This window comes from Macaca mulatta, chromosome 6 (genome assembly GCF_049350105.2).
Source record: "Macaca mulatta isolate MMU2019108-1 chromosome 6, T2T-MMU8v2.0, whole genome shotgun sequence".
NCBI classification, from domain to species: Eukaryota; Metazoa; Chordata; class Mammalia; order Primates; family Cercopithecidae; genus Macaca; species Macaca mulatta.
The window spans coordinates 137,084,247-137,100,558 of record NC_133411.1 but is presented as its reverse complement, the minus strand read 5'-3'; the positions used below and the strand labels follow the sequence as shown (position 1 = coordinate 137,100,558).

General features: G+C 34.7%; 1 protein-coding gene across 2 annotated transcripts in view; it reads right to left on the bottom strand.

Annotated features, from left to right (window-relative positions):
- The window catches only part of SLC12A2 (solute carrier family 12 member 2), a 103,096-nt gene that overhangs the window by 48,676 nt on the left and 38,108 nt on the right, over nucleotides 1–16,312 (bottom strand). For both annotated transcript variants that reach the window (XM_015140677.3, NM_001261785.1), the window contains 5 exon segments: nucleotides 9,271–9,410; nucleotides 6,351–6,461; nucleotides 4,832–4,940; nucleotides 1,905–2,032; nucleotides 1,721–1,805 (listed from right to left, as the gene is read on the bottom strand). In XM_015140677.3, coding sequence (XP_014996163.1) covers nucleotides 1,721–1,805; nucleotides 1,905–2,032; nucleotides 4,832–4,940; nucleotides 6,351–6,461; nucleotides 9,271–9,410 — 573 coding nt within the window.

The following is a 16,312-nucleotide window of genomic DNA, read 5'->3' as shown; positions in this document are numbered from 1 at the left end:
CTGCCTTTACTGGCCTAGCTACTGAACATTGGCATCAAGGGGTTACTCCTATTGTTCCAAGGGCTAATGTAGACAGAATGAAATGCGTACAAGGGCTAGCAATGTTAGAGGGTAAAATAAAAATAGAAAATGTTCATTTGCTGTAACAAACTATTTTACAAGCTAAAACATAATCAATTAAGTCACTTTAAGACTAAATTTACTTTAAATAATGTATAGAAGCATGCTAGGAACTTTTAGGGGAACTCATATATTTTGCTAAGCATATATATTCATCTGTTTTTTCAAAATAAATTTCAGAGATTTGTCTATTAATTCTAAGGATAAATGAAATCCAAATTCCTTTGTAAATGCCAATTCAGCCTGGGAGTGGTGGCTCACGCCTGTAATCCCAGCACTTTGGGAGGTCAAGGTGGGTAGATCACCTGATGTCAGGAGTTGGAGACCAGCCTGGCCAACATGGCGAAACCCCATCTCTACTAAAAACACAAAAATTAGCCAGGTGTGGTGGCAAGTGCCTGTAATCCCAGCTACTCAGGAGGCTGAGGCACGAGAATTGCTTGAACCCGGGAGGCGGAGGTTGCAGTGAGCCAAGATCAAGCCACTGCACTCCAGCCTGGGCCAGAGAGAAAGACTCCATCTCAAAAAACAAAAAACAAAAAAACAAAAACAAAAGGCATTCAGCCCACCCTGATATTATTAGTATTTCTGTCATGTAGTGACATTTCCAAATTACATTTAAGCAACTAGAAGCAGAGTTTATAAATATAAATATGCTATTACTTCCCAGCATATCAGTGAAGATATAGCAAAAATGAAATTTTCTTACCAAATCCAATAGAAACCTCATATTGTGTAGCCTATGGACTTGGAGTTTATGATTCTTCACATTAGTATTAAACTAAGATTTACTTTTGCATTATGCTTAAGAAATTTAACTATAAAGCTTGACAAATGCAAACCATATGTAAACTAATAGAAATTCATAGAAAATAGCCTTAAAGACTTTATTTAAAACAAACAACAACAAAAAGAACTTATTTGCCATAAAAACAAATCTCTAAAACAAATGCCACTATCTTTGGTAGTGAAATCTCTGAGCTTCTATTTTCTCATCTGTAAGAAAAGGTTTAGAGACTGGTTGACTACTTAAGTCCTTTCAAGTTCTAAAATACCATGATCCCATGAAGTAACAACATGGTTTTGAAATAATTTTCATTCAATCTAGTAAGAATTTAGTAAAACTTTTCCTAAGTAAAACCTAGTATGTCCTATTCTTCGAAACCAGTGTTTTACAGTAAAAAATTGCCAAGCATTGCTTAATAGCCTTGAAAGAATCTTTATATACTATAAAAAAAAAATAACCATCTTTTAAAAAGTTCAGAAATTTGAAGCAGTAAAATTCATTTGCTTCTACATATGAATTGTTTTCGATAAATATATCTCAGTGGAATGAGTTTACAGATTCAATTTCATATAATTTTCTAATTTACCATAATTAATTAAAAAACTGGAAATGTCATAAAGCATTTGGTGGTTTAGATAATGTTTATAAAAGTCATTATTAGTTTTCTAAAAACTGTTTTTGAATTATAATAAGCAATTCCATGTCTTTTTATTGAAATATTTCTGAATTTATAAGTTAGCAAATGTCATAAAAGTATTTATAGTATGTACATCATGAAATTTCTGTAACATAAAGAAATGTAAAACTATTTACCTACAGATACTGCAATTCCTACGTAAACCAATGTAGTAATTAAAATGGCTAGGAGTGTTCCTTTGGGTATGGCTGATTGAGGATCCTAGAAGACAAGAAGATTTTTAAAAGTCTATCTGTAAAAATAAATATACATATTCCACTTTTAAAATATATAATTGATATAGCACTTTACAATACTTACTGCAAGATCACCTGAGATATTCGCTCCAGCCAGAATACCAGTTGCAGCAGGAAAAAAGATGGCAAATACAGAAAAGAAAGTCTCTTCCTCTCGAAAATCTGGCCCAAAGTTCTCATTAAATATTTCAGCTGTAGAAAACAAAATATTTTTGACAATTAATGGAAAGCAAATTAGACTACAATAATTGAGGTCAAGAGTAACAGGTATATATGACCCCTAACTTGTCTTCAGTTAAAGTAACTGGTAAATTTTTGCATATTTCCTAGTTCAAGTATTTGGTGTTCTTTTCTTGTATGAGACAATGGTTTACAACCAAAATGATCATCTGATCTGATTCATGCCCCATTTTTGTATACCTCACCAATTACGTTTCAAGAGCCTCCGACTGAATTGTTACGACTAGCCCAAATGCAAATCAGAATGTGGATAATCTCCTAAATCTCTGAGGTAAAAGAAACAAGAAAGGAGGTAGAAAAACAAAAGGGGGCATGGTGTGGTGCCTCACACCTGTAATTTCAGTACGTGGGGAGGCCAAGACAGGCAGATTTCTTGAGCCTAACAGTTCGAGACCAGCCTCGGCAACAGAGGAAGACCTTGTCTCTATAAATAATTAAAAAATTAGCCAGGAGTGGTGGCACATGCCTGTGGTCCCAGCTACTTGGGAGGCTGGGGTGGGAGAATCATTTAAGCCTGGACAGTCGACATTGCAGTTACCCATGATCATGCCATTGCACTCCAGCCTGGGTGACAGAGTAAGACCCCATCTCAAGGAAAAAAAAAAAGGAAAACAAAAGCAACATCATAATAATATAGAATCAATTTTTTGATAGCTTCCCACTTACATTACCATCTGTATAGATTTTGGTCCACAGCTTTCTCTACTATCCTGTGATCCATTGATTTTTGAGGCTGTCAGACAATTAGCTAAGGTACCCTAAATAAAGTTCCTTTTGATTTCAACAATAAAAGCTTCAACTAGACCTACTGTTTTCATCTATGACTCTAAGATAACCGATTAACTATAATGTATCCATCTATCCATTCAATACTTGAGTAGCTACCATGTGTCAGGTCCTGTACTAGAGCTTTCTAGCATCTTGAAGAACCTAGAGATGCAATATAAACAAGTTAGACATTGTTCCTGCCTTCATGGAATTTAAGAGTCTCAATAGCAAATGACAAAATAAGAAACAGGTAATTATAAACAGCAGTAAATATTCTGATGAAAACAGGGAGTTGAATAACAAATGAGAGAGAGAGAGTCTAATTCAATGTGGTTACAAAAGGCTAAGCAAATATAAGGAAGGAAACAATACTTAAGCTAAGAGTTTGCTGAGCAAGAATCAGTCATGTGATGATCAGGGAAAAAGAGTACACCAGAAAAGAGAAACAACATGTATGAAGACCCCAAAGTAGAAAAAGGTTTAACTCTTTCGAGGAAATAAAAGAAGATAAAACTCTTACAGTAAGGGGAAGAAATAAATGAGAATGGAGTGACCACTGAGGGACAGAGTATGAATATTTTATAAAGGTTAAATTTATCCTAAATAAAATGGAAAATCAAAGTAGGGTCATAAACACACAAATGACATATACTATTAATGTGTGGACAATGGACTGAAAGATTCAACATCTGAAACAGGGAGGCTGATTAGGAGGTTGCTGCAGAGGTTCAATCTAGAGATGGGAAAATAAATGCACTAATTAGAAAAGGATTAAAATTAATAGGAGCAGGTAGGACGGGAAACACTAAGATCCTGGTTTCAGTTACTTAGATGGAAAAGCTTAAGAAGAAATAAGCAGGAGAGACTTCAAATAATCAGTTGGATATATATTTATGTTTCAACTTCAAAGGAGAGTTTCAGGAATAGAAACATGTCAGTTATCTTAATAGCATTTTGAGCCATGAGAATACACACCACCCAAGGAAGAGCATATAGTTAGAAGGTCAGCACTATAATAGTTGTACAATTCTGCATTTAAAGGGGGTAACAGGAGTAATAGTCATAGTGACTAGCAAGTTACACACCTAGGGTATCTGACATCGAATAAAATAGACGTGTTTCAAGAAGGAGAAGAAATGACTAAGAGAAATGAAGCAGAGGACAAAAAATTCATAGTAGATCTAGCACCATCTGACTTATTTTGACCAACAAAAGCCAGAAGTGAGAGGGGTTAAGGATGAAGCCATTTGGTAGAAGTTTGACAGGGCTATGAACAGTCTCAGAGTATTCTTCCACAGATCACTTATTAACTGCAAAGAAAAAAACAGCAACCTCACAATAGAGAAACTGTGCAGGTATAACCTTGACTAAGTCATCAAAACTAACACCACTAAGTAATGGAAAAAACTGCATCATGCACCCTCCAAATGTGGTACACTAAGAAGGAGACACGGTTCACTTATGTTCCTGACAAAAATGAATAACCTGAATCTATCTATAAAAACAAGTAAGACAAACCCAACTGGAGAGATCTCCTGAAAATCAAATGGCCTGCACTCTTGAAAAATGCAATTATACCAAGAAACTAATATTTCTAGTTGCTTTCACAATCTTAGGTGCTTCTAAACTATTGTGCTTAAATATGCTAAAAGAATGAAAGTCATATTAGAACAAAAGTTAGAAATTCAGTTACAAATTCCCAAAACTAGTAGAGAATAAAAGCTCCTATTCTTAGTAGCACTGATTTCTCTATATTCTATTGCCTTTTGTTGCTAATAATGAAAAAGAAAAGATGTAAATAGAAGTAATTTTTACTCCAACTGTACAGCATACATAAAGGGGACAAAACTAAATTGTAAATTAGGATGAATCACCAAACCATAGTCAATTCTGTTACAAAATATCTAAAATGTACAAAATTTAATTGATAATAGAATTCTATAAACAGGTACGCTTAAAAAATATTGAAACTTTTTTACTTACATTTATAACCAAAAAACCCTTTTGGCTTCTTGCTCTCCAGTGGGATAAATGTTCCTATGACAAAGTCACCAATAGCAAGAAGTAGGATCACCAAAAGAACAATCTGAGCCTGCAATTTTAAACATTAAAAATTAAAATCAAGAATCTTGTTTCTGTATCTTGATTCAATTCCCCTAGAATATAACTTCCATGAGGGAAAGAATTTCTGTCTTGTTTTGCCTGATTCCCCTGTGCCTTAAACAATGCCACATGCCAAGTAGCTGCTCAATAATTCCTTGTTTAATGAACAAAGAGATCTTTAAAGAAATATCTGGGGGAAAAAAAAAGATAGTAAAAGTGAGATCATGCTGTATTTCTGAAATGAGTTAAAGATGTGCATGCCTTCCCACAAACCAAAAAGCACTGTAAATTCCAAAACACTACAGACTTTCATTCTAGATCATTCCTCTCTTCCACCTTAACACTACAATCTTGACATAGAAAACATGCTGAACACAAACACAAGTTTTATAAATGGTCCAAACATAATGTTGAGTGTGTGACTGCTACAGGAAAATAAGAAAAAGTATAGAAAGAAGATGACAATATACAGGAGGGAAATTCAAGTAGCAATGGGAATGGAAGGAAAGAGCAATCTATGAAAACTACCATTTCCCCTTCTCCACTCTTAACCTCTCAATAAAACTGAACACTCATGAAAAACGGTGTCATCTGTGGGAAAAGGAAGTACATATACACTAATCATGTCCCAGGTGGTATAAAATTCTGTTATTTTCATACAGTAAATGTGTAAAATGTGTAAATAAATGATTTAATTTTATACTAATATGACTTTACAATAAAGTACAAGATTGAAAAAATTACTCTTTCAGGCTTTCCTAATTTTTGGTTTGGTAAACATTATCATATCATATATAGCACAAATATGTGACTTTTATAAGGTCTTTAAAGTAACGTGGATATCCATTACTTGGGAGACTACAGCTGTGCTATGATGCTCTAATTCTCAAAGAGACAAAAACACTTCTGGGTGCTCTGCTTATGGGTAATGTGACTTTAGCAATTTTTTCCAGAAACAATGATACTGGCTTTGGTAGTCATAACTTCTGAAATTTCAATAGCAAGAATAACTTCTTTAACCTCATGTGGGCAATAACTTTTACTTACTGCCCCATGTTTAAGTTGAACTTTTAAATAAATTACAAAGCCAGATGTTTAATTTGGAATTAAATACTGACCTGAGCATTTTTACATATTGCAAAACTGGAGAATGGGCGAGACGGTGGGAAATTCAAAATTTACAAAGTACTTTGTTTAACTAGATCCTAGGTTGAGTGTAATCTCCAAAGATTCTCTACTTTGTCAAGTAGAAAATAACCTTATATATAAACTTTTGTGAAAATGGCCACTTAGGTACCATTAGAATCTGGAAATATTATCATACGTTAGAGTGTTCCCAAAACATAAGCTCTAAAAGCTCACATATTAAATATTTATAGGTGTTCCCATCATAACTTACTTTTGCTTCCCACTCCATTCCAGCTACTGAGATACCTAAAAGAATCACCACTGTAATGGCTCCAATAATTCGGATATCATTGATTTCATCTATCATAAGTATGGAATGTTCCTAGAAAAAAGAATCATAAATATAATAAGCAATACTAGTTATTTTTATACACATTCACACTCCTTTTGAAACATTTTAGAGATATTATGGTGCCTTACCTGTAGAAGTTGAATAAATGGTTACTTAAGAAATAAATGGAAGACCTAAAGGAACAAATTACTATTTACCACTGAGGTGTCATTCAAGGATCTGATGACATAAATGTGTGATTACTAACACTTCTATATTTAATATAGACTCAACAAATCAAAAAAGGAATTGCTAACAAGTAAGAAAGTTATAATACTGCTAATTAGAATTTTAAGTTATATAGCACAAATATATTTTTTATTTATTGTGATTAGTGAGCTCATGCTTTTAATGGTCTTTTACACTGCAAGAGAGTAAGTGATGAGCACACCTTCCTGCTGCTGTCCAAAAACACACACCGTTTCCACTCTGCAAACAAAATTATTTGTAGTTTAATATCAATGGCATTTTTAAAAGATTCCCACCTAGGATAAAATTAAAGATTATGATATCCCACTTAACTAAGTAAAAAGCGATTTATCAATTACTACCACTTCTCAAATAAGGTAATAAAAGGCACAAAAAAACTAAAACATAATTTAGTTGTTTTGATAACTCAGGATGAATATATATTCTGCTGCAACTGACAAAAGTATAGATTATAATAATCCTATCAATTTGCTTCTTTTAAAAAAAAGCAATCTTGTTAATGCTTTTCAAAAGAAATTCTTTCATAAAAGTCAACTACAAGAGAGGAATAAGATTGCTTGAATTCCAGATAAATGACCTTAATACAAATATCAGGGTGGAAAACCCCCTAGATCCAAAGATGCTTTTGACAAGCGAAGGCATAGAAAGTGTTAATATTTAACCAACACAGTAGGAAAAGTCATTTCCCAACCTTGTCCAACTTTCAAGGGTCCCATTAAATTTCATAAAGTAGTACATACTTTTTACTTTGCAAAAAAATTTTTTAGTTTTTTGATATTTGATTTCAACATCTCTTGAATCTGATCTTTGAAATTCTCTATAGCATTTGGATAATCATATCTGAGAATTACTTGAAAAAAAAAATGGTACTCATATAAATATCTATTGACTGGCTTTTAGATTTATGGACCATGATTGCAACAGAAGACTACCGCTATAGCTCAGTATTTTATATAATAAATGTAGTTAAAATGTTTTAAATTTCATATTTCTCTAAATTAAATTTTCCATGAAACAAAAACATGTATAAACCCTAATTAAATACTTTGATAAGCATTCACAGAGTAAACCTTAAACTCTGCCTCTCAAATAAAAATATACACTAAATTAAACAATTAAAGAATATAAACTCTAATGGTTACATTGCTTACTCATGGTATTACAACCCTTCTTTTTCTTCATCCCTTTGGTGTACACAAGTAAAGGTCAATGTCAACGCAGGTGTCAATCCTTGTCAGATTTTATACTTCCTTATGTACCATTTACTACTGTAGAATAGTTACAACCTAACCTAACATGAGCAATTTATAGGTGTCACTTGAGGTTCCTTTCATTTAATAATATTTGAGGAATCCTATTTCACTCTTACTTCTTTAATTATACTCCAGAGCAATACAGTCACCTCTATTCGGATATACTCACGGTTCTTCTAGTTAATACATTCAAACTAAACTGTCCTGTGTTATCCATCACACGGCAAATGGCATTATCTTCCATCTAACTCCAAAAGTCAGAAATGTGTGTATACACTTGACATCCTATTTCTCTAATTTCCCACATCCCATTAATTATCAAATCCGCTCATTCAAATTTTTTAAAATCTCCCCAATTCACCCACATCGCTCCTGCTCCACAAGTCACTGTTTTAATATAAGCCACCATCTCCTCTCCCAGGACACCCACAACCTTGAAATGGTCTCTATTTCCAGTTGTGATTCCTCAAGTCCATTCCCTGTACCATGGTCAGATACTTCCCTACGTCCCAAATCTGAGCATGTCACGTCCCCCAATCCCAAACAAGACCCTAACTTAAATGGAAATAAGACCCTTCTCCTGATTATTTTTTCTCTCTCTAGTCTTACATGTCTTGCTGCTTTGTGCTTGAACCATACAAAAATGTTTGCATTTTTCTTTCTTTCTTTCCTTTTTTTTTTTTTTGAGGCAGAGTTTCGCTCTTGTTGCCCAGGCTCACCGCAACCTCCGCCTCCCCGGTTCAAGCGATTCTCCTGCCTCAGTCTCCAGAGTAACTGGGATTTGGCTCCCCAGTTCAAGCGATTTTCCTGCCTCAGTCTCCAGAGTAACTGGGATTACAGGCATGCACCACCAAGCTAGGCTAATTTTTTATTTTTAGTAGAGACAGGGGTGGTCTCAAACTCCCGACCTCAGGTGATCCACCCACCTCTGCCTCCCATAGTGCTGGGATTACAGGCATGAGCCACCGCGCCCGGCCATGTTTTTCTTACCTCTACCCTTTAAAGGCCTTTCTTTCCTTTTCTTCCCTATTCCCCTCATATCACTTCCACCTTTCCAATTTGCTTACTAACATCTAGACTTCCATCCTTGGAGAGCCCTTCTTGACTCCCTTCCAACCCCAATTCCTGAAAAGTAAGTTAAGTGCTCCCCACTTTGTGTTGCCACTGCTGACATTCTAATAGTATTTTAATCTTTGCCTATCTCCTGTACTAAACTTTTTGAAGGACGAATCTCTTGGTCATCGCATCACTGCTTTACCAACCTCTAACATGGTGATTGGCATATAATCCCTCAATAAAGATTTGGTAAACGAATGACTAAAAGGAAGGTGAATTACCTTAAGCAACTCCACCACAGTTTCTGCAAATCCAACCACATACATAGCAACTGCAACAGCGTTGGCAAAGGCGAAGATTAGACCAATTGCACCACCAAATTCTGGGCCGAGACTTCTAGATATTAAATAATATGCTCCTCCTAAAAAACAAAAAAACAGGTACTAAAGTTAGAATTTAAAAAGCCAAATTATCCTTTAATTACACAAGGGTTCACAAAGCAGATGCCCCCAATAAGCAGAGCAATTAAATAGGCAAGTGAGTGACTGTATTTTCAGCAATACCTAAAAAGAATATTTCACAAAACACCTAACAATTCTCAGCATCCAGATAATGTTCCCCATATCAAATATAAAATCATCCTACTTGAATTCCCATTTTCTCTTTTAAAGTTTAGATTAAAATGGGTCACAGCCTCCTCCCCTTCACAGATCCCAAGAGACCATTTCCCAATGAATTTCTAATATATTTAATCTTAATGTAACTTTTATTTTTATGTTTTTGTTTTTAGACACAGTTTCACTGTCACCCAGCCTAAAGTGCAGTGGTGCAATCTTGGTTCACTGCAACCTCTGCCTCCCAGGTTCAAGCAATTCTCATGCCTCAGCCTCCTGAGTAGCTGGGACTACAGGTGCGTGTCACCACGCCCAACTAAGGTTTTTTGTTTTTGTTTTTTTTGAGACAGAGTATCGTTCTGTCACCCAGGCTGGAGTGCACTGGCGCGATCTCGGCCCACTGCAGCTGCCACCTGCTGGGTCCATGTGATTCTCCTGCCTCAGCCTTTTGAGTAGCAGGGACTACAGGCGTGCGCCACCTTGTCTGGCTAATTTTTGCATTTTTAGTAGAGATGGGGTTTCACTATGTTGGCCAGGATGGTCTCAATCTTCTGACCTCGTGATCCACCCGCCTCAGCCTCCCAAAGTGCTAGGATTACAGGCGTGACTAATTTTTGTATTATTAGTAGAGATGGAGTTTCACCGTGTTGGCCAGGCTGGTCTCAAACCCCTAATCTCAAGTGATCTCCCCACCTCAGCCTCCCAAAAGTGCTGGAATCACAGGTGTGAGCCACCACGCCCAGCCTTAATGTAACTTCTAAATCACAGTTGGTATGATTTTAATTACTTAATTATGGCAATTTGCTAGTAAGGTGAATACCAAGACCAAAAAAAAAAAAGTCTCACAACAGCATATAATGGTACCCCTAAAAGATGTAGTTTGTATCCTAGTAAATCCTGTCTAAATGGCAGAATAAGCAAAAATATTAAATAAGCTATCAAGAAGCAAGTTATTTTTCTAATTTAAAAAATAAATCGGTATTATGATTCAGAGTCAATCTAATGCTTACCTGAAGTCTCTAAGAGCTCTTCTAAAATTCTAATTTAAATTTGGCTATTAGGTCATAATCAAAACTTGGTTTTAATAGTACTGAAGTTACATAAAGCTATATACATATTTATATAAACTGATGGAATACTTGAGACCATATAGTGAAATGTCATTAAACAGCTGAATATTTGTTTCTATTGTTCACCCAGTATAAAGAAGGTAAATGTATCAACAAAAAAATCCTACAGTTAAAGTACTAATGATGCAAACTTCATTTTGGAAAATGCCTGTAACAGGTTTTATAGTTGATTCCTATCAATTTGCTCAAAACATTCTATACTTTAAAATCCATCCACTATAAAACTTCCTTAGTTTTCATGACCCTGAAAATTAAAAAAAAAGCAACCCAACCATTTAACATTAGCCTCATGATTTTATGAGATAAAAATGACTTAAAATTTTCTATGAAATATTCTTGAACACTAAAAACTCCAATTAATTTACATAATGACAATTTTGTCAAAGATCTTAGAATGAATATATTACATCACATTATAATTAATCACAAGGAAAATCCCTACAATAGTATAATTATCAGCCTTTATTTAACATGTTTTCAAAATTAACAAATTATTTCATCTACTCCCAATAGCAAAAATGAATTAAAACAGTTTATCCTGATTTTATAGATGAGAAAATGGAGTCACAAAGACAGGTTACTGAAATTGGTCAACACTCCTGTCTTTAGTTGTTGACAATACAAACTTTAGAATCAGAAATATGACCAATAGGACCTATTAAAGCAAGAAATTCATGTTATGTGCCTTAAAGTTTTGATTTTATAAAATGCTAACTGAGATTTCACAATATTTAAAAGTCTTTCACAAATACAGAAACTTAAAACATAAAACTCACATTTTAAAATATTTGTATTGTTTTCAAGAAAAAGGAAGTGACACATGGATAAGAATATAAAAACAACTGCACATCATCTTCTATTATTTCTTATGAAAAGCAACAGTTATTTGCCCTATTCCCTCCCACTTCCATTCCTATTTCCTAGAGGTTATTATTATTATTTTTAAGATCTACCACTCTGAAAGACTGTGGTATTTTTTACTAATCAGCACAGACTAGGTATACACCTTATTTTGTTAAATACTACACATTTAACTTAATTCTACTAAAGTACTGTTGTCATCCTCATTTTACAAATGAGAAAATTATGGCTCAGGGAGGTTAAGTAATTTGGCTAAGGTCATGGAAGCAGCTAAGTAAATAACTGTATTTAAACTCAGATCTCCCTGACTTAATTGCTTACCAGTACAACATGTATGATAAACTCTTGTAAATCAGCCTTCCTGTTATCGCTAAAGATGCTGAAGACATTAATAGAAAATAAAAATTATTTCATTAAAAAAATCTATGGATCAAGCAAACACAGATGTTAATATGGAAAAAAAGTCCTGATGGGGTCTCAGAATTTGGCCATAAACTACCCTAAACCCTGACTGTAAAGAACATAATTAGTCAGATGCTAGAGATACTAAGTAGTGACAATACTGAGTTCCATCATTATTACATCTTGATTTGGGGATATATGCCCCTGTAACTCTTATTAAATCTCCAATCAGTAATCAAAAACCTAACTAGGCTAATCAAAAGCCCAACATTAAAAACTGGTATCAGTCATAAAATAAGTCTCAATTTCAAAAACCTGAAATGACACACTGTATATTACTGACCATAACAGAACTATATTAGATGCATGAAAGATCCCTAAATGTTTAAATTATGTAACACACTTTTAAATAAATCACAAGGGAAATTAGAAAGTATTTTGAACTGATTTGATAATGAAAGTGCAACATAAAATTAGTGAGATATACCTAACATAGAAATTACAGTAAAATTTGTTTTAAATGCTTATACTAAAAAATGAGGATGTATCAATAATCTAAGCTTCTACCTTGAGAAACTGGAAGAAGAGTAAATAAAATCTAAAATGGAAAAAATAGTAAGAAGAAAGCCAAAAATTATTCTTAAATATTGAAAAAAAAACTGATAAACAATAGCTAATCAAAAACAAAGAAGAAAAACAAAAAACTATAGGCGCAGATGACTACACCAGTGAGGAAGAAATAAGATCAATTTTACACAAACTCTTTCAGAAAATAGAGGAAAAGGGAACACATAAGATGAGCATAATACTGACATGAAAACCTAATAAGGTTATTATAAAAAAAAGACAATTCCAGGCCGGGCACAGTGGCTCACGCCTGTAATCCCGGCACTTTGGGAGGCCAAGGTGGGCGGATCACAAGGTCAGGAGATTGAGACCATTCTGGCTAACACGGTGAAACCCCGTCTCTACTAAAAATACAAAAAATTAGCCTGGCATGGTGGCTGGTGCCTGTTGTCCCAGCTACTTGGGAGGCTGAGGCAGGAGAATGGTGTGAACCCTTGAGGTGGAGCTTGCAGTGAGCCGAGATCATGCCACTGCACTCCAGCCTGGGCGACAGAGCGACACTCCGTCTCAGAAAAAAAAAAAAAAAAAAAAATTCCAGACCAATATTCCTTATGGTCATACTCAAAAATGTTAAAGTCTTAGCAAGTAAAATTTGACAGAAAGGATAATATCTCTGACCTAGTGAAGTTTATCCTACAAAAAGTAGGTTGTTTTAGACGCAAGAAAAAATATATATATATATATACATATAGGTTGTGATAATAGAATAAGCGAAGAAAAAATACATTCAGTTCAACAGATGCAGGAGAATCATGACAAAATTCACTATCCATTTACGATAAATATGCTCAGCAACTCAGGAATAGAATTCAATCTGACAAATGACATATTTTAAAATCTTATAGTTAACAGTGATAATGAACTCATTCCAAGACTAGGAACAAGGAAAGGATGTTTATTCTCACCACTTCTAGTCAACATGGTACCACAGGTCTTAGCTAGTTCAACAGTCAAGAAAAAGAGGAGAAAAAGTCCTAGAGACTCTAAAGAAAAAGTAAAAACCATCTCTATTCACAGATGACAAATCATGGCTATTGTGAAGAGTGCTGCAACAAACATGGGAGTGCAGCTCTCTCTCCAGTATACTGATTTCCTTTCTTTTGGGTATATACACAGCACTGGATCATATGGTAGCTCTATTTTTAGTTTTTTTGAGGAACTTCCAAACTGTCCTCCATAGTGGTTATATTAATTTACATTCCCACCAACAGTGTACAAGAGTTCTCTTTTCTCCAACATCCTCTCTAGCATTTGTTACTGCCTGATTTTTTTATATGATTTGCATTTCTCTGATGACCAGTGATGCTTACTGCCTTTTCATATACCTGCTTGCCATTTGTGTATCTTCTTCTGAGAAATGTCTATTCAAATCTTTTACCCATTTTTAAATTGGATTATTAGCTTTTGTTCCCGGAGTTGTTTGAGCTCCTTATATATTTAGGTTATTAATCCAATTTTTTGGCAGAAATTGGCATCCTAAATCAAAAATTTATATGAAAATGCCAAAGATCTAGAAAAGCCAAAACAATTTTGAAAAAGAAAAGTTAGAAGACTTAGACTTACTATGAAACTAATCAATCAATACAAGATAGTGCCAGTATAGGATAAACAAACAAATCAATGCAACAGAATTTAGTCCAGATGACAGACAATTGATTTTTCAACAATGGTATCAAAAACAACTCAATAAGAAACAGTTGTTTCAACAAATGGTGCCAAAACAAGTGGATATGTGTACAAGGCTGGGGGCAAAAAGGGTAGGAAGAAAAACTACACTCTCCATCTCACATTATACCTCAAAATTAATTTGAGGTTGTTCACAGATAAAAATCTAAAAACTAAAACTATAAAGCTTCTAGAAGAAAATATAGGAGAATATCTTCATGGCCTTGGGATAGGCAAATATTTCTACCATGAACAAAGCACTAGCATAAAAAAAGAGAGAGAGAGAAACTGGACTTCATCAAAATGGTAAACGTCTGTTCATTGAAAGACATGATTAAGAAAATGATAAAAATGGCAAGACAAGCCACAGATTGAGAACGAATACACACAATATGTATGTCAAATCTAATAACATATCTAGATATATAGAAAAATCTACAAATCAGTAACAAAAGGACAACCCAATTTTTAAATTGGCTAAAGATGTGACTACATCCCAAAAGAAGACAGTACAAGTGGCCAATAAATACATAAAAAGATGCTCCTCATCACTGAACATCAAGGAAATGACCCAAACTCCTCCTCGCCACCTACCACCCTCTCCCTACACTTCCACTGTGGTCCATATGTGTAGCCTCATAGAATCCTGGTACTAAACTTCTAATTTCACACACAGTAAGGCTGAGATTCAGAAAGGTCTGTCATTTTAAGCCATAGGTGAACAGTAAAGCTGTGAGAAGACTAAAGCAATCTGTTATTTAGTCCCATAACTATAATCAAAACTAAAATGATTGCCTCACCTATCTCTTATTATCGTTTTAAGAGTTAAGTAATTTAAAAACCTTTGGAAAAAATAAAGCCCGATCACAATTCCATTTTAAACTCTGGCAAAATACACGATTTAATCAATCGTGGCTATATAATGGAAAACTCTATGAACAAAGGGGTTTAGAGAACTCAGGCTGGTGAACACAGAGGTGCCAGGAGGGTGGCACTTGGAGAGGTCATGGAAGCTCTGCATCCCTTCTCCCATACCATGCTTTATGCAACTCTTTTATTTGGCTCTTTCTGTGTTGTAGTCTTTATTATAAACTAATGATAGTAAGCTGTTTTCTTAAGTTCTAGGAGCCATTTTAGCAAATCATCAAACCTGAGGAAGGGGCTGTAGAAACCCCCAATATATAGCCAGTTGGTCAGAGGTACAGGAGGCCTGGAATTGCAACTGGCATCTGAAATGGGAGTAGTCTTGTGAGATGGAGCTCTTAACTTACAGGGTCTGCATCAACTCTGGGCAATTAGTGTCAAACTTTAATCAAATTGTTGGATACCCAATTAGTGTCCAGAGAGTTGGGGAGTTGGTTTGTGTGGGGAAAACCCATACATCTGGAGTTAGAAGTGTGTAAACAAGAAACAGATCCTAGTCGTATTGCTATTACCTAAAGTGCAGAACTTCATGAATGGTGTAAGAGTCACAAGGGCTTTTGCAAAGATGAATGGAATGGCACAGAGACTAGAAATAGATCCACCCTGTAGGGTCAATTAATTTCTGAGAAAAGCACAAAGGTAAGTAAACAGAAAAGAAATCATCTTAACAAATGGTGCTGGAATAACTGGATATCCATATGAATCTTGATTCACATTTCACAACATATACAAAAGCTAGCTACAAATGGTAATACATCTAGCTGAAAACCTAAAGCTGTAAACCTCTAGAAGAAAACACAGAAGAAAATCTTTGGGAGCCTGGGCTAGGGAAAGGTTTCTTAGATACCACTCCAAAAGCATAATCCAAAAAGGAAAAAGTGATGAACTGGACATAGCTAAAACTATGAGCTGCTCTTCTAATGATGCCATTGAAGGAATGAAACAAGCCATATACTCAGAGAAAATAACTACAAATCATTTATCTGGTAAAGTACTTGTATCTAGAACCTCTCAAAACTCAATAGTAAGAACTCCCAATATAATAAATAACACTTCAAAATATGGGCTACAGATTTGACACTTATAGTGCATGAGAAGAT